Raw genomic sequence first — 19,567 nt, forward strand, 5'->3', positions numbered from 1 at the left:
GAGGCACTATAAAATAACGTCAGTGGAACGTGATCCAAGTTGCTGATAGCAATCCAACTCAAATTTAAGAATAAGTTGCTGAAATTTAAAAAAGGTATAACATTTACTTTTACCTAATTTATGGTCAAATTCAAGCACTTAGATTTGCAGGTGTTACAGTAAACCACTTTGTAGTCCTGGGTGGGAGATTTTGTTAATCCATCAACACACTTGCATTTACTTTTTTTTAAGATGTTAACCAGTGGCATTAAAGAATTTCCAATCAATTCACACTTATGCAGCAGATAAGAATGGGGCTGGGATGAGCACAAAAAGGAGCATGGAGATGGAGTTTGTATATAGAGCCCTGCTAAACTTACAAGGACTGTAGGACAATTAAAGAACAGTGTAAGGATGGGTCCATCATGAGCTCCAAAGATGGGAACCTGTCCGAATGAGCTTAAATGGAGGGTTGAACAAGGGTCTGTTGTGTTTAAAGGGAGCGCAAGAAACAGAACTAGGTGAGCCAGCTGGTGAACTATCAGGAATTCCAAACAAAAGGATAACAAATTATTGAAGTTTTACTTAATTTATCAAAGGTCAAAATTAATCCATAAAGACACAATAGAGATGTAGAACACTACAGCACAGAAAAAGGCATTTTGGCCCATCAAGTCCATCCTGAACTATTAATCTGACTAGTCCCGTTGACCTGCACCCAGACCATAGCACCATCCAAATGTACCTATTCAAATTTCTCTTAAATTTCAAAATCAAACCCGTATCTACGGTGCGCTGGCGGCTTGTTCCAAACACTCATGACCCTCTGAGTGAAGAAGTTTCCCCTTATGTTCCCCTTAAACATTTCAGCTGTCACTTTTGGCCCATGACTCTAGATGTACTCTCACTCAACTCAGCAGAAAAAGTCTGCTTGCATTCTCCCTATCTGTACTCCTCATAACGTTGTATACCTCAATCAAATCTCCCTTCAATCTTCTACATACTAAGGAATAAAGTCTTAAATTATTCAATCTTTCTCTATAACTCAGGATCTCAAGTACTGGCAACATCCTTGTAAATTTTCTCTGTACTCTTTTAACCTTATTGACATCTTTCCTGTAGGTAGGTGACCAAAACTGTATACAATATTCCAAATTAGTCCTCACCAACATCTTTTACATAATTTCAACATAACATCCCATTCCTGTACTCAATACTTATTGAAGGCCAATGTGCCAAAAGTTTTCTTTACGTCCGTATCTACCTGTGACACCACTTACTTGGATCCACATTCCCAGATCCCTCTGTTCTACTGCACCCCACAGGGCCCTACTGGTCACCAAGACCTACCCTGGTTGGTCCTCTAAAAGTGTAACATCTCACACTTGTCTGCATTAAATTCCATCTGCCATTTTTCAACCCATTTTTCCAGCTCTTCCAGATCCCACTGCAAGCTTTAATAGTCCTCTTTGCTGGCCACCTCGATCCTGGTGTCATCTGCAAATCTGCTGATCCAGTTTATTGTTGCTATAGATGACAAACAACCACAGACCCAGCACCGATCCCTGCAGCACACCGCTTGTCACAGGCCTCCAGTCAGAGAGGCAACTACATCTACTAACACTCTCTGGCTTCTCCCGCAAAGCCAATGTCTAATCCAATTTACAACCCCATCTTGAGTACCAAGCGATTGAACCCTCTTGACCGAACTCCAATGCAGGACTTTGTCAAGGGCCTTGCGAAAGTCCCTGTTGACAACATCCACTGCTTCGCCTTCATCGGGATAACTTCCATGAAAAACTCTAAGTTTAGTCAGACACAATCTACCAAGCACAAATCCATGTTAACTATCACTATCAGTCTCTACCCATCCGAATATTTATATATCCAGTTCCTTAGTACTCACCGCCTATAATTTCCCGGCTGATTCTTAGGGCCTTTCTTAAGCAACAGAACAACACTAGCTATCCTTCAATCCTCCAGCTCCTCACCTGTGGCTAAGGATGTTAACCACAGGTAAGGTCCATGACATTGCTGCTGCTTTGCCTCACATCTATAGGCACTGTGCCCATCTCCCGAGAAAACAGAGATGCAAAAAATCCATTTTAGATCTCCCGCGTCTCTTTCGGCACCACGCACACATTACCACTGTGATCTTCCAGAGGACCAATTTTGTCCCTTGCCGTCTATTTGGTCTTAATATATCTGTAGAGGCCCTTAGGATTCTCCTTCACCTTGTCTGCTAGAACAACCTCATGCTTTCATTGAGCTCCCCTGATTTCCTTCGTAAGTGTTCTCTGGCAACTCTCATACTCCAGAAGCACCTCACTTGCTCCTGCCTGACTATATCAGCTACGTATCTCCTTCCTTTTCTTAACCACGACCTCAACATCTCTCAAAAACCAAGGTTCCATCAAACTGCTATCCTTGCCTTTTATTCTGACAGAAACATTTAAACTCTCTACTCCCAAAATTTCAACTTTGAAAGGCCACACTCTTACCAAGCACACCTTTGCCAGAAAACAACATTTCCTAATCCATACTTGCCTGTTCCTTTCAGATACCATTAAAATTGGACTTTCTCTGAAATAAGAATTTCAACCCTAGGACCAGACCTATTTTTTCCATAATTACTTTGAAACTATTGGCATTATGGTCAGTAGAAGCAAAGTGTTCCTCTACACAAATGTCTGTCACCTGCCCTGTCTCATTTCCTAATATGAGATCTAGTATCGCACTCTTGCTAGTTGGGACATCTATGTACTGATTAAGGAAACTTTTCTGAACACATTTGACAAACTCTTTCCCATCCAGCTCTTTTACAGTATGAGAGTCCCGGTCAATATGTGGAAAGTTAAAATCACCTGCTATTGCAACCTTAAGTCTCTTGCAACAATCTGCGATCTCTCCACAAATTTGCTCGTCCACGTCTCGCTGAGTGTGGGGGGTATAAACCCAATGATGTGGTCATACCTTTCTGATTCCTCAGTTCTACCCATAAAACTTCACGAGACAAGTTCTCCGGTGTGTCCTGTCTGAGCACTGCTGTGACATTTTCTCTGACTAGTAATACTAAGCCTCCTCCTTTAATCCCTCCTGCTCGATCACATCTAAAATGACAGAACCCCAGAACTTTGAGCTGCCAGTCCTGCCCCTCCTGCAACCAAGCCTCACTGAAGGCTACAATGTCATAATTCCATGTGTTGATCCATGCCCTTCCTAAGAACTCCTTGCATTGAACCATACACAGCTCAGAACATAAGTCCCACCATGCTCAACCTTTTGATTCCCAACTCTGTATGTAGCCATGTCATTCACTTTCCCCAATAACAACTCCACTATCTTTTCTGGTGCTCTGGTTCCCATCCCCCTGTAACTCCAGCTTAAATCCTGAATGTATGCTAGTGAAATTAGGAGATCATACAGTTTAACATGCATCTAGGGAGAAGGTGCAGGAGGGAAGGCTTCAGGTTTTGGATCACTGGGCCCTCTTTCAGGGAAGGTGTGACTTGTACAGAAGGCCTTCCGCTAGGATATTAGTCCCCCACCAGTTCAGGTGCAAATCATCCCTTCTGTACAGGTCCCACCTTCCCTGAAAGAGAGCCCAATGACCCAAAATCTGAAGCCCTCCCTCCTGCACCTTCTCATTAGCCTTGTGTTAAACTGTATGATCTTCTTATTGCTGGCCACTCTAGCACGTGGCACAGATAGCAATCTGCGATCACAACCCTGGAGGTCCTGTCCTTTAGCTTAGCACCAAACTTCGTGAACTCACTTTGCAGGACCTCATCACTCCTCCTACCCATGCCATTGGTACTGACGTGGACCACGGCCTCTGGCTGCTCAATCTCCACTCAAGAATGCTGTGGACTCGATCCAATTAACCCTGACCTTGGCGCAAGGGAGTCAACATAGCATCTGGGAATCCCCTTGTCATCCACAGAACCCCTAACTAATGAATCCCCTATCTCAGTGCCAGGGCCCTGACTGCTCAGGCTTTCCACTGTTAGGTCATTTTGCAGTCCTCCCCACCAACCAACACTATCCAAAGCAGTATACTTGTTGTACAGGGGTACTCTGCACTGGCTGTCTATCCCCTTTCCCCTCCTGACAGTTTCAGTGTCCTGCACTTTGGGTGTAACTACCTCCCTGTGTCCTGTCTATCAACCCCTCACCTCCAAACAATCCGAAGTGCATCCTGTTCCAGCTCCAACTCCTTAACACTGTCTGTTACAAGCTGCAGCTGGATGCGCTTCTCGGAGGTGGAGTCTTCAGAGGCACTGGAGGTCTCCTTGCCTTCCCACACCCCCCAAGAGGAGCATTCCACTATCCTGCCTGGCAACCCCACTACTCTTAGATATGCAATAATAAAGAAAGAAAGAAAAAACAAATAACAAAAAAAAATGTACGTATGGCCTATGCCTCTCCTCGACGAAGGCTTGATGAGCCAAAGCCTGGACTGCCCACTTTAACACTGACCCACTCACACAATGGCTGCTCCCCTTAAACTTAAATCCACTTCATCAGATTTTGTCAAGTGCCTAAATATGCGCGATCCAATGACTCCTCGGGAACTGTGGTGCGCATAATATACCGGCTGCCTCCATTCGTTCCTTTTAAACACGCTCTCAATGCAATCCAGTGTCTCCTTGGGAACTCTGGTGTACAAAAACAATAGCTAACCAAAGTCCTATTTTACTCAGACACAGTAACAGTGAACCGAATGAATCTGAACATTAAGCTTCTTATTAACTGGAGATCTGACAGCTGGTTAGCCCAAGTGTCCACTGCACTGAGGCACACGGCTCTGTTGCAATTAATTATTTATGTATTACTTTTAACTATGAGTCTGTTACATGATTAAATTCAACCCAGGGTAATCCTAAAATGAAATGAGTTCTGGAGTTAATCAGTCACATTTTGCTGCTACTGTGTAAAACGTGTGAATAAAAAGCTGTGCAGAATGCAGCCTCAGCAACACTCTGCTACCTTTTATATCAGACCTATACATGTGCATGCTCAGTATGGAGTCGAACGCTTTCTCCTTTGATAAATATGTTGCTCCCTTACTCACAAAGTCGCAAAATATGCAATATCTATAAGCCAATCCAATGAAACTCACCTTCCTAAGCATTCAACATCTGTCTACGTTGGGGCTAGTGACACTCAAGTATTGCTCCAGCTTGGATTCGTCTTCAAATTTTAACACTAATTGTATTAACTGTTTTGCCCCAAGGACAATTACATCCATTGTCCATAAAGCAAAGCAGAAAACTCTCCTTTTAAAGGTTTTCCGTCAAAGTAAACAGAAGAAAATTTTCTTTGGTATCAGTGTTATGGTATTGTAAGCCTGTTACTTTTCCTTATTTACAAAAGCTGTAATCACTTGTCAATAAAACTGCTAATCCATGTTTTTGATTGTAGTGGAACTACTACAGCCAGACTGACAGACGGCAACAGAGTCAGATTTGTCTGGTTGGCATAGTGACTTGGCTGACATAGTTGCTGCTGTGCAGCTTCGCTGACCCAAATCTGATCCTGTGTTCTGACGCTCATTGTATGGGTTTTCCATGTTCTTCCTGTGACCTCATGAGTAACCCCGGTTACTACGGTTTCCTACCACGTGCAGGCTGAAAGGTTAACTCGCCACTGTAAACTGCCCCTTGTGTAGCTGGGTGGGAGGGACATTTGGAGGAGTTGACAGCATATGAAAGAGAATGCTTGACCGGGAGATAAGCAGGGGAATGTGACTCGGGAGATTTGCTCTGGGAGTTGGCAAAGTCTTGAAGAGCTGAAAAGCCTCCACAATGTCATATAGAAATATCCTCTATAAAACTACTTATTTTACCAATCTGTTTAGTTAGAGGTTGTGTGGCAATGATCAAGCTGAAATTGTTCAGATAGTGTTTGTGTTCACACCTCAGACAGTTAGTTTGGAGAACAACCCCTTGCTTTGACTGATCTGCTTGGCACCAAGTATGTGAAGCATATTGGTGGGAGGTGATTACAAAACTGCATATAAAGAGAACAATGTGGCATTTTGTGTGTTTAAATTAAAAACATGCATGTTGGAAGTTTGAAAAATAATGACAAAACAGTAGTGACACACCTAACTGACTTTTGTAGATACCATCACTTTTCCTCATTTATTTGTTTATGGTTTGTCAACATTACTGGTGTCACCAGGTTCAAATATGGCCCCAGTGCTGAGTGAGAGATAATGAAGCAGGTCGATAGTTCACAGCCTTTAATACGTACGTTGTTAAAGGGAAAATAAAACAATAAACTCTAGGCCAAACAGGGCTGTTAACTAAAACTCTCAAAAGGGAAACGAAGCCTACACTGCAGCTGAAAAGAACATTTAAACATTAAACGAATACCGCTCATCTTCAGAGTCAGTTGATTTGAAAGTCCAATAACTCAGGGAAGGCAAAATGCAAAACAGCAACAAAGCATTGCTATGCTCTGTCCCATCTTAACAAGCACTACGACAAGTATGTAGTTAAGTACTATCACGATTGAATAATAATTAGCTGACACATGCAAATTTACAAGCACAATTGCCGTATCTGCTGCGCTGCCGAATCCGTGGTTCTGACAACTGGCTCAGAAAGCATTTGTTGACTGTCCATTAATGACGCAGAACTGACTACCTCACTAATCAATTTTATATTGGTGTAGGTTTGGAGTCACATATGGGCCAACCTGGCTAAAAACATTCCCAAAGTATGTTGGAGAGCTAGATGAGTTTTACAACAATTTAGTGCTTTCACACTTTAATTCCGACTCACAACCCCGTTCCGACATGTCAACCCATGGCCTCCTCCTGTGTCAAGATGAGGTCACACTCAGAGCAACGCCTTGTGTTCCATCTGGATAGCCTCCAACCAGATGGGATGAACAGCGATTTCTCCTTCCGGAGAACAAATTCCCGCCACCCCATCCTCTACTTTGCACTCCAACCCTTCACTTCTTCTCATCAGCCTGTTACTTCCCCGTGTTCCCTCCTTCCCTTTCTCCTATTGTCCACGCCCCTCTCCTATCAGATTCCTTCTTCTCCAGCCCTTGACCTTTACCACGCACCTGGCTTCACCTATCACCTTCCCGCTAGTCCTTCTTCCCCTCCCCCGACTTCTTATTCTGGCATCTTCTCAGTCCTGGGTCTCGGCCCCAAACGTCTACTGTTTACTCATTTCCATAGACGTTGCCTGATCTGCTGAGTTCCTCCAGCAATTTGTGTGTGCTGCTATTGATACATTTTGTTCAAGATAGTCATTAATTTGGATTCCCTGGCTACCAAAGTGGGATCCAACTGTCTATGCCTGTGGACATTAGTCCAGTAACTTATCCACTGAGGTACTATCCCTAAGACTGTTTCCTTACATTACACAACAACAAGGAATTAAGACATTTTGGATCTTGTTTCTAGCATAGGGAATATTAGCCAGTTATGTAATACAATTAGGATTAATATTATTGATGTGTAAGACTACAATGAATCTAATGCAGTTCTCAGATTTTAATTTTACAGAACAACTGAACAGCTGGTATTAATTGATTAACCAACCCTGCTGGATAAAGCATATGGCCTGAGGATATATAACTCAATTTAAACTCATACTTAAACAGAGTACAGCCACATGTGTCCCAATGGTTAAAAGGACAAATTTGAACAAAACCACTATGGATGATCAGGCTTGAAAGGAGACAAAATGGATTACAACCCAAGGCTCTTGTCTCATTTATGGTATTCAGCTCATGGGAGAATTGAGTACTGGTCAGATTAAGAAAGAAGTAAGAATTGCCAGGTGGATAGATATGCTACTGATAGGGAAAGGTCTTCCTGCTCTGTTGGAGGTTAAAGTGCAATTAGGGTATTATAATATTGTTTAAGGATATTATCGGATAAATGCAAACTTATTCTCCAGTTGTGGTAGACCTGCTGACTACTTTGCATCAATCTGTACTCCTGCCAATAATTCCTGGGTTCCAGATGATAAGTATTGAATACCATTCTTAGTACTAACAGATTAGTGCATGCAAACTCAAAATCTAATGCAATTCCTAGTTCAGAAATAACCATCTATGTGTTTTTTATTGTAACTGAGAGTAATTTTTTATGTGTCGCACTGTACTGCTGCCACAAAACAACAAATTTGGGTGATAATAAATTTGATTCTGATTCTTCTAAAAGAGATCAACGAGATGATATAGAAACCCTGTGAGCCCCTCACAACATCTTTATTAATTCAATAAATCCAAAGCAGTTTTGTGGGAATGGAAACTTGTTTAGTTCTGAGCTTTGTTTTTAATAAAAGTACAAAGTACGGGTCTATCAGTTTGACACCAATCAATGCGCAAGGGATTTGATGGATGTCCCTCGTTGTCACTGTGAAAAGAATTTGACCATTAGAAAGTTGCAATGTTTAAAAGCATGCCTAGCGTATCTTTATGAATGCAGTAGAAAGTTGAGCAGAGGCTTGTAATGTCTTAGGGAATGCAATGCAAACCAGCAGCAGACAAACTAGGGCTGTGGCTAGTCTAGGAGGGTATTACGTAGAGACTGTCTATGGTATGGACATGTCCAGAGAGTAGAAAGTTAATCACTAGTTTTAACTCTGACATTGTATTATGAACACCTAGTTATCCAAGATGTGTACAATGATGGCCTGATATCCTTGGCTATACTTTCTAAGGACTGCTTATACGGGCAAGGATATACTTTGATGTGCATTTGATGAGAAATTGCACCAGAGCCACAAGCACAAGTCACACTTGGAAGTGGCTGTTTGAATTTTTAGAATGATGTGGAACAACCCGGAAACAGTTGTTTGTACATTTCTAATTACGTAGCAGCAAAATAAACAGTATTATGCCTACTGCCAAACAAATTTAGCCTATTTTTTTCCAGAATCCAAAAGGATCATGGATAATAGAAACCTAGAACACTTAGTCTACCTGGAGTTTGAGGAAACCAAATTCACACAAGTGAGCCTGAAGGCGCACACTCAACCAATCAGGTACAGCTTCTTCCCCTCTGTCATTTAATTTCTGAATGGACATTGAACCCACGAACACTACCTCACTGTTTTTATTCTCTCTATTATTATGCATTGCAATGTACTTCTGCCGCAAAGAAAACAGATTTCACAACATATGCCAGTGATATTAAACCTGATTCTGTACTGTAAGTAAGTAATTCATTCAAGACTGGCTCTTATAACAGTGAATGACTGAAATGCATAATTATAAATGCCTCAGTATGGCAGCTGAAATGTTGTTGAATGTAGCCCTGGTTTAGGACATAGCACTACTGGCATCTCTCAGTGATTGATCACGTCTCACTTACCCTTCAATGCCTCATCTAATGACTTAGATGATGATGTTGGGCATTTGGAAGTAAATTTGCATTTGACAACAAAAACTGGCATTCCCAGGCAGAAAAAGCAGGAATATTCCATTTGGTTCTTCAGACCTACTCTCCCTGAATGCAATTCTTTATTTTCTACATCAATTTGACTTTCCCTCACTTATCTCCTAATCCATTAGGTCTCCTCCTGACTATACTGTGACACTAATATTTACACCTCTCCCTTTCATTACAGTTCCTTGTGGCTGAGCATCAAACTCTGGGAGGGTAATCTTAAATTCTAAGAGCAACACAGTAATAAGGATCTTCCTTGAAATAGCCTGGACTGCACACACTTCAATAGCAGCTCTCATTCTTTGCAATTCTAGGCAAGGTCTGACTAGTCCGGGGGTCGGCAACCCGCGGCTCCGGAGCCACATGTGGCTCTTTTACGTCTGTGCTGCGGCTCCCTGTTGCTTTGGGAAATAATTGGTTGTGGCGACCCTTTTCCTGGCACATCCGAACCGACTCACTATTAGATAGCCTACGGGGGTTTGCGAGCACAGAGCTTTGGAGCCTCTGCGCCATGGAGGGCAGGTTGAGGGAGGCTTAAAAGTGAGGCTGAAGATTTCGAATAAAGTTTTTTCCTTCGACTGCAGTTACCGACTCCGTGTCGTAATTTTAGCGCTGCGTGTAGCACACCGCTACATGGTCAGTATTTAATTAAAATGTATTTTATGTTAGTTTGTTAGTTTTTGAAATGTAATTCTAAATTTGAAGATTATGGTGATCTTGTACAATCTAAATAAGACGTTGTGGCGACCCATTTCCTGACACATCCGAACCGGCTCACAATTAGCCAGCGCTCAGGCTAAGGGAGATAGCCTACGGGGGTTTGTGAGTACGTGCCTTTTGCAGCATCCGCGCCCATGGGGGGCGGGTTGAGGGAGGCTTAAAAGCAAGGCTGTTTAGTTCGAATAAAGCTATCTTTGACTGCAGTTTACTGACTGCGTGTAGCAACCGCTACAACGTGTTTTTATCGCTGGCTGTCCAGAGGGGAGGTGCTGAAACGCTTTGTCGCGTGTCTGGAAGAAGAGAAAACTTTCCTGGGCAGCAAAGGGCTCAACTTTCCTGAGCTGGAACAGCCAGAGTGGCTGGAAAAGCTACACTTCATGGTAGACATGACAGCGCACCTGAACACGCTGAACACAGCTCTTCAACGGGGTAAGGACGTACAGCCCTGCACATGTTGGAGGATGTTTTGGCATTCGAGCGCAAGTTGACGTTGCTTGCCAGAGATTTACAGAAAGGCACATTGTCTCACTTCCCCAATTTGAGAGAGTTCAAACAAGGTCACGACATGATAAATTCGGAGTATTTACATTCTGCAATCATTGCAATGCAAACATCGTTTGGGAAACGCTTCTGTGAGTTCAGAGAGGAAAAAAACACATTATCCTTCCCGGTCACTCCCCTAAGCATCGATCCATCCCTACTGAATACGACTGCATTGTCAGGTGTGAGTCAACCTGAACAAGTATGATAAATATTTTAATTGCCTATTATTTTACGTATATTCATATGTTTTCATTGTTCAGTGAAATAGTCCTTTTATTTTTCAGGTTGACAGCTGGCTGACGTTATTTTTGGTTTGCTGCTGGCGGCAAATTTAAGTTTGGCGTTTTTCATAAATACAAGAAGGACTCAAATAGACGTTGAGTATTTTACTTAAAAGTAACCTTCAACCCAACGTCTTTTTTTCGGAGTTCAAAATGTTTTTGTTGCATGCAGAAATGTAATTTCGTTTTCTCTGCAGGAGTTCATCAATTTCATAAATGCAACACATTATAGTTTGTTTATACATAGCATAAAGGCAAAACAAAACGTTGTATGCAGTGTTATTTCATTTTAAATGTCAAACGGGTTTTGCGGCTCCCAGTGTTTTCTTTTCTGTGGGAAACGGGTCCAAGTGGCTCTTTCAGTGGTAAAGGTTGCTGACCCCTGGACTAGTCTAATCAATCCCTCCGCAGGACACCTCCCCACACACCTACCTGCCTCAGGCACAATTCCCAGTTTTCAATCTGATAAATCTTCAGATAGTTTCTCCCTTAAACAGTTCCCTCTGGAAGGCCCTATATCTACTCTTCTTTACGCTAAATGATTTCTGATTGCAGGCAGCCTATTAGCTAATGCAAACAGGAGAAAATCCGCAGATGCTGGAAATTCAAGCAACGCACACAAAGTGCTGGTGGAACACAGCAGGCCAGGCAGCATCTATAGGAAGAAGCCTATTAGCTATGTCTATTAGCTTTCTGTGATTCATCTACAAGGCTGGAATGGTGGCGCCAGTGACTCGAGTTCAATCCTGACCTCTGATGTTGTCTGGGTGGAATTTGCATGTTCTGTGATTGCAGAGGTTTTTGGCACAAAATCTGATTTCCTCCCACATCCCAAAGTAGGTTACTTGGCTACTGTAAATTGCAATTTAGGTAGGTGCAGACACACTGCTAAGCAAGGGCGAATGAGTCTAATAGGATTACTCTCCTGGGAGCTAGCATGGATCCAGTAGGTGGGCTGAATAGCCTCCTTCTGTGTTGTTCTAGGAAAAATATAAATGAACTAGATTTATCTGAATAACAATGTTTTACAGGCAGTCATCATTCAAAAATATTATGATCTTCCTGCTGTTTGCCACAATCTTGTGCTGTTATTTAATGTGTTTGTATCACGTTTCCTCCCCTCTGCACCTTTTTCTCAGCTCCCTTGCCCCTACTCCATCTTTAGATCATCAGCACAACTGAATACGTTGCACCTCCCTTTTCATATAAATCATTGATACTGATTGTAAAAGCTTTATGCCCAACTGCTAATCCTTGAAGTAGCTAAATAATTATAGCCTTCAGCAAAAATGTAACTCATTTAATTTGTGGAATTCTGGAAGAGGAAAACTACGATTATCGCTATATCTGAAATCCAAAATATACGCAATCCTTCAGTATCACTACCATCTTCTTATTCTTTTCATTGAATTTCTCCCATATCTAAATTTTGGAACTTGTGTTTACTTTCTCTAAGCTTTTCTTTTCACATGTCCATTGAAACTTTCACAATCACTTTTCCTGTTTGTTTCTATTTACTCTCATTCTATTTCCTCTTATCATTTTTCCCAGTCACCCCGTTCTGAATTCCAAAAGACCTCAGAATCAGGTTTAATACCACCAGCACATGTTGTGAAATTTAACTTAGCAGCAGCAGTTCAATGCAATACATAATTTAGAAAAATAAATACATAGATCAGTTACAGTAAGTATTTAGATATGTGTGTATATTAAATAGTTAAATTAAAAATAGTGCAAAAACAAAAAAAAAATAACAAGTGAGATAGTGTTCATAGGTTCAATGTCCATTTAGGAACTGGATAGCAGAGGGTAAGAGGCTGTTCCTGAATTGCTGAGTGCGTGCCTTCAGGCTCCTGTGCCTGTTTCCTGACAGAAACAATGAGAAGAGGGGTGACGGTGGTCCTTAATAATGGACGCCGCCTTTCTGAGGTACCACACTTTGAAGTCTTGGATACAATGCAGGCTAGTACCCAAGATGGAGCTGACTAGTTTTACAAATTTCTGTAGCTTCTTTTAATCCTGTACAGTAGCCCCAACCCCACCCCCATACCAGATGGTGATGCAGCCTGTCAGAATGCTCTCCCCAGTATATTTGTACAAGTTTTTGGGTGTATTAGATGACAAACTAAGTCTCCTGGCACCCCTAATGAAGGCTGTCTTGCCTCTTAAAAGCTGCTTTGATATTTTGGGACCAGGTTACATACTCAGGGATTTGACAAATTAACTTGCAACTTCCCAGTGTTCGAGATAACTAGACTCCTTGGCAATGCTATAAGCTTATTCTTATGATCTAAAAATATCTTTGGCTTTAACCACAGTTGGACCACTTTTTGGATTTTAATCTTTTAACGCAATATGTCTGTTTTGCATCCTCTGAATGATTGCTTTATCTACTATATCTCAACTATCTTCTATACCAAATTATTCTTTATATTCCTTGTCTTGTACATTTCAGACAAAGAAATAAATGCAATTACATTACTTTGCTTAATAGGAAATTCTATTACAATATGATTAGTACACTTCATAAATTCCTCAAATGCAAAATAGTTAACCACTCTGTTCCTTTGCTGGCTCCTCAACAGAATGGCATTTAAATCAGAAATCTTGAAAGTATTTGACAAATTCATCTTCCACATTATGAATGCAATCTTTCTTTGCTACCTGCATGATAACGTTTCCTTTATTACCTCATCCCCAATCTGTAGATACAATTGGCCATGGGGATTCTATTTCCTCATATTGCTCAGGAAGAGGGAGACTTTTACCACCATTTCTGTGCTTAGCTTCATTTGAATGATAAAACATTGAAAGAAAACTCATCCTGAGGTTTATAGGTAATGTGAAAAATTGTAACTGAAACTAAAGTAATAGTAGAGGACATTACACATACTCTTCACACACACTACACTCTCATGCCATCCGGATGGTGCTACAGGTCCCTGCCCATCGGCACCAGAAGAGCCTTATCCAGTTTAGTGCCCTCCTCAATTCGCATCCTCAACACCCAATTCAAATATATAGTATGCACAGCACCTTTGACAGTAAAAAGTCAGTTTTATTATGTGTATTTGTATTTTAAATCACATGTATTAATTCTTAGTTTTTATTATCTATTGTGAGTATTTTATATTGCGTTTAACTATATGTAGTGTGGTGTTGTGTATCTTAAGTTCTGTGATGTTGCCCTTATCACTGCTCAAAGTTCCTCATGGAAAATAAAGTGAACTGACTTGAATTAACATTCCATTAGCCTCCTATAAGATAACAATTCAATATCAATCTAAGCATATAATTCTTAAGTTATATATATTAGTATTCAGATTACTTCTTAAGTAATACACCCAGATCTGGCCATTATACACAGTGAGTGACTCAGGAAAGTTTCAGAAGGAAGCTGAAAGAAGGATCCCCAGCTTTAGGGGAAATGACTTCTCAGGACCAAGATAGAGTCCTTATTGATGGATTATAACGAAGAAATAGATGGGAGAGATCTAGAGGTATAACCTTCAATTATGTAAGAGGAGGAATAAGATAGATGATAGAACTCTTCTCTCCAGGGAAGTGTGAGCCAATTGACTTCATCATTACTAAGTGTGGTGGGTTGTGACTTTCTGCTGGCTTTAAGGGGAACTGGGCCGATTCCTGACAGGAACAAAGAGTAAATACAATGCAGGTACAATTAAAAGGTAACTCTTCGTTAATGTTCACTCAGTGTGTCAGAAAAGCAATTTTATGAAGCATTTTTATCCTCACTGGACCTGTGATTTCTTTATGTTTTTTTAGCTTCACTTCAGATGATGTGGCAGCAGAGGTGAGTGGGAACTGTGTGAAGAGATCTGGTGAGAGATTAATTGTTTAGCAATGACAGCTGTCCAGGATGATCTTAATGGGTCAGCTTCTCTTTCTCAGCTGTCAATTTTAAATGATTTGCACAGTGGAAATTTGGAGCTTAGCCAATGAATGAATTTCACTAAGGAATTTTGAGTTCTTCTTCCCTTCTTTCTGCTTTGTCAACACTCTTTTGAATCTATCCTTTACTTACATTGTTCGAAGATTAACAGCTCAATTTGCTCCCATCAACCAATTCCTCATTTCCAGAATAATTATGGCAAATTTCTTCTATGTCTTTCTCTTACATCCTTCATAAACTGTGATGCCCATAACTGGTCACAATGCTCCAGCTGAGTCCAAACTTGTGCATTGTTTACTTACAAACCACAAGTTATTCAAAGCTAAACCACAAACATCATATCCTGCAATTACTTACAAATAGAGATATTCTCCAAATACTGGAATGCGGCCCTATTAAAATTTCAACACCACTGGATGTTTAGAAATTCTTAAAATCTTCAATACAATAAAAACTTTATATTTAATTCAGCTTTTTTTTAACCTTGTTACACCTCAATGCACCTCGTAATGATATGATCTGATATGTTTGAACAGCATGCAAGAAAACATTTCACTGTATCCTGGTCTATGTGACAATAGTAAACCAATTCCAATAACAGAACCATTTTACTAATGTCCAATCAATGACTTTTAAATTGTTGCAGCACTGTGTCTGGTATTGTAAGATCGCGATACACTATTGACAGGGTATGCATTCATTTTGTGATGGAGGCATCTCTGATGTTACTCTTGTCAGTCACTACTGCAGACCTGGTCTTTAAGCCACGGCAAATTGACCACAATCAGCAGCTAATTTGACAAACACGTTGCTAGATCCACAAATAAGACAGACAACAAAATGTAAGGTTTAACTGTCAGGTCTACCTGACAACTACAGCAGGTAGTTGTAAAAGGCTATCTCATACCTGTCGATGTTGGGACAGAGTATACTGCAGTGCTGAAGGCTGTTGGCTCTGTTGCATCTTCTGCAGCAGCATCTTCTGTTGCATTGCAATTGGTATCTGCGCCCGCTGGACTGCTTGACTTTGCAGGTGGCCTGATGGCGGAGCAGGCTGCTGCTGTACCGGTGCTGACGGCTGCTGCTGCTGTGTATAATGCAGGACAGAAGGCTTGGCCTGAGTGCCCAGAATTGAAGGGATCTGTCCTGGCTCCGGATCAAAATGCGACAAAGGCTTGGTGTTACTGTACGACAGTTGGTCTGGTGATGCAGAACTGGTGTTCATTAAGCTGCGACTTATACTGTGGGTCTGTTGCTGCTGCTGGTGCATTATCATGTCCATGTGCCCAGTCTGCGTTGCGGTTGGAGTCTTGTACAGGCAGTTATTCATGCTTTTTGCCTGACTACTGTTGGTGGACACCCCAGTGAGCAGAGAATTTGGGGAGCTGAAAGGCTGCTGGTGGAGGGATGGGCTGGGAATTTTGTCCTGGCCAAAACTGCCCGACGAAGGGGCTGATTGTGGAGCAGGGGGCCAACTAGCTGCCTGATTTTGCTGCTGGTGCTGCAGCAGAGCGTGCTGCTGCCGATTGTCTGCAATCTTCTTCAGCTGCTGTGCATGAGACAAGTCATGCCAGTTGGAAAGGCCTCTGTTTGGTGCAGAAGGTAAAGATTGCTGTGGCTGGTTTTGACTTTGAGCTGCAGAGGAGATGGGCGAAGGAACAGACATGGCTGTATTTGCCATGGAATAGGGGGGCCCTGTGGAAGGAGGCCGCATTTGGGGTGACCCGACTGATGCCTGGGTAAAACCAGGTGAGTATTCAGTTTTTACTGTTGGATTATCCAACTGTGAATGCGGCTTTGGTGTACTGTTCTGGTTTTGCTGACCAATGTCAATATTGAATGATTCTTCATTTCTAATGCTGGGGTTTAACATATTGTCCAGGTCAATGTCACTCAGTGGGGGAACTCCAGACATGTTTGTCAATTCATCAAATAAATCTTGCAAATCTGGATCCAGCAACTGCATTCCTAGATCATCTTTGGATTCAAATAGCATGTTGTTGTTAGAGATTTGGTTGTTCAAATGCTCACTGCATGAAACACTCTCCACTGGCTCCTGTTTCATCTCCTTATTGAGCGGCAAGCTGAAGCCAGAACTGGCATCACCACCATTGGCTTGGGTGGCTCCAATCAAGCTCCCATCTTTTCCTGGAGTTCCGGGTCCCATTGTGACCGAACCCTGCAGGGTTTGGCCTTGTCCATTACTGAGCTGGTGTCCACTTTGACCAATTGTAAGACTACCTTCATCCACTCTTATTCTCTTAATATCCATTTGGAAAGCCCCATCAGAAATGCCATTTGGTCTATCGTTGCTGACAGGTGAAGCATTTCCTTCCAGCTTTCTCTTGATAGAGCCCTGCAACTAAAAAGAAAGAAAATCAGTAAACATTTTTTTAGCTGTGGTAATATTTAATGCCCTTCCCTGAAAAAAAGCACAATAAAAACCTAAACTGCAGATGCCACAATTTGACGTGTCACATTGGGATCTCGGCCATTGGAATGTGAGGAGTTGCTGAGTGTGGTTGCGGTGAACACCTTAACCAACATGGCTGCACCCTCCTGCAAACACAGACAGAAAATCCAATACTGTACCCGCCAGACATCCCGCACTTCATTGGCTCCTATCTTAAGGGAAAGATTACTCCAGTTTTGAAGCGGAAATAGTATGTTGATTAAGGATACATGCTGAATGATAGGTTGATATAGGCTGGCTGGTGGTGCAGTGGCATCAGCACTGGACTTCAAGGCAGATGGTCCTGAGTTCAAGCCCAGCTGGTTCCCAGCCTGGGCAGCAGCAGTATCTGCGCAGAGAAAAGCCATGGCAATCTACTTCCGTATCTTGCCATGAAAACCCTATGGTCCACGAGGTCAACTTAACGACTGATCAACATACTTCACTGCTCAGCATTGTAGCTATCAGTAAAATGCCCTTCCAAACTGTTGAGCTAAGTAGTACCAGCAACAGAGTCCCTTACTCATTGTCGCCTAAGAATTTCATGTTATGTTATGTGGACTAGCCAACAGTGACAGAGGCCACACACAAGCTGCATTACTGGTTAGAAGTTAATTTTTTAATTAACTTTCTATAAGGGTCATATTTTAAAAAAGTAACCCTTAGGAATTCAAAAGACCTTTTTTTGACTGTACTGAACTTTTTGAGAATAGCCTGGTCCAGATGACCCTAGCGGGAAAGGAAAGGCCTTCTCCATATGCTTTAAGTGTGGTGGTTTTGTCTCAATCCTGCTCACCCAACCTAGAGCATCTCAGTTCAAAGTAAATTTATTATCAAAGAACATATATGTCATCATTTACCAGCCTGACCTTCATTTTTTTCCAGGCTTACTCAATAAATGCAATAAACATAATAGAATCAATGAGATATTACATCAAAAGGGCTGACAACCAGTTTACAAAAGACAACTTACAGTCCAAATACAAAAGGAGAGAAAAAAGAAATAATAATAACAATAAATAAATAAACAATAAATATCAAGAACATGAGATGAAGAGCCCTTGAAAAATAAGGCTTGTGAGAAGATTTGGAAGTTGAGTGAAGTTATCCCCTTTGGTTCAGGAGCATGATGGCAGCAGCAGAAGAGAGCATGGCCTGGGTGTTGGGAGTCCCTCACCATGGCTGCTGCTTTCCTGCGACAATGCTTTGTGTAGATGTGCTCAATGGTGCAGAGGGCTCTAGCCATGATGGACTGAGCTGCACCCACTACATTTTGTAGGATTTTCTGTTCGAGGACATGGGTGTTTCCATACCAGGCTGTGATGAGTCCAGTCAATATATGCTCCATGACTGTGGTGAACTACATATACCTGCCTGGACACGCCCCCCCCCACCCCCCACTGACTGCTCCTGTGGCTCCTCCCACAGACCCCGGTATAAAGGCGATTGGAGGCACAGCCCCTTCCTCAGTCTCCAGGATGTTGTGTGGTGCTCGCTTGCTGTTTGTGCTTTCTTCCAGCCAATAAAAGCCTACCTTAACTCAACTCAACTCACGTCTCCGAGAGTTATTGATGGTGCATCAATGACACATCTCCCGTTTTGTTTAGCTGCCTCGTGAATGGCACCTTGTCAAAGGCCTCTGAGGATCCAAGTAAACAACATCCACTGACTCTCCTTTATCTATCCTACCTGGTATTTCCACAAAGAGTTCGAACAGATCTGTCAGGCAAGATCTCCCCTCAAGGAAATCATGCTGCCGTGACTTCAGTCTATTTTGTCATATTATATCATACCTTGTGTACCTCTGTTAAAGAGTCTTGCTAATCCCGTGCTACTAGTTGTTCTAGCTTCCGACTGCCATTCAGAAGAATGGATATGGGTGCTGGGAAATACTTCCTTCTGTTCCCTATCAAGTGACCAGCATATAATTTTATCCCTCTTTCCAGTTCCAGGTCTCTGAAACTGCACAGCTCACTTCACTGAACTGTTTCTGGATTGTTACCTCTGGGTTTACAAAAAGCCAGGCAGAAAAATGGCTGATTCTTTTTGCCTTACTTATAAGGCGGTTATTTCTGTCATGTAAACAAACTATTAGGAATAATACCAACAAGGGAACATAACCTAGCATTAATTATATATACAGTACCATATCCTCCAAATTCAAGCGAAGACCTCAATAATCAAGCAAATATTTATTTCTCTATTTTTTGCAATTATTAGTAGTTTACAAGAATTACTGTACACTTGTGGATTAT

At 41.8% G+C, this 19,567-nt stretch overlaps 1 protein-coding gene across 3 annotated transcripts in view; it reads right to left on the reverse strand.

Annotated features, from left to right (window-relative positions):
- The window catches only part of zmp:0000001236 (mastermind-like protein 2), a 352,226-nt gene that overhangs the window by 61,671 nt on the left and 270,988 nt on the right, over positions 1–19,567 (reverse strand). For all 3 annotated transcript variants that reach the window (XM_059964654.1, XM_059964657.1, XM_059964656.1), the window contains exon 2: positions 15,768–17,222. In XM_059964654.1, the coding sequence (XP_059820637.1) occupies positions 15,768–17,222 (1,455 nt within the window). The remainder of the gene's footprint in view (positions 1–15,767; positions 17,223–19,567) is intronic.

The sequence above is a fragment of the Hypanus sabinus genome, chromosome 3 (assembly GCF_030144855.1).
Source record: "Hypanus sabinus isolate sHypSab1 chromosome 3, sHypSab1.hap1, whole genome shotgun sequence".
Classification (NCBI taxonomy): domain Eukaryota; kingdom Metazoa; phylum Chordata; class Chondrichthyes; order Myliobatiformes; family Dasyatidae; genus Hypanus; species Hypanus sabinus.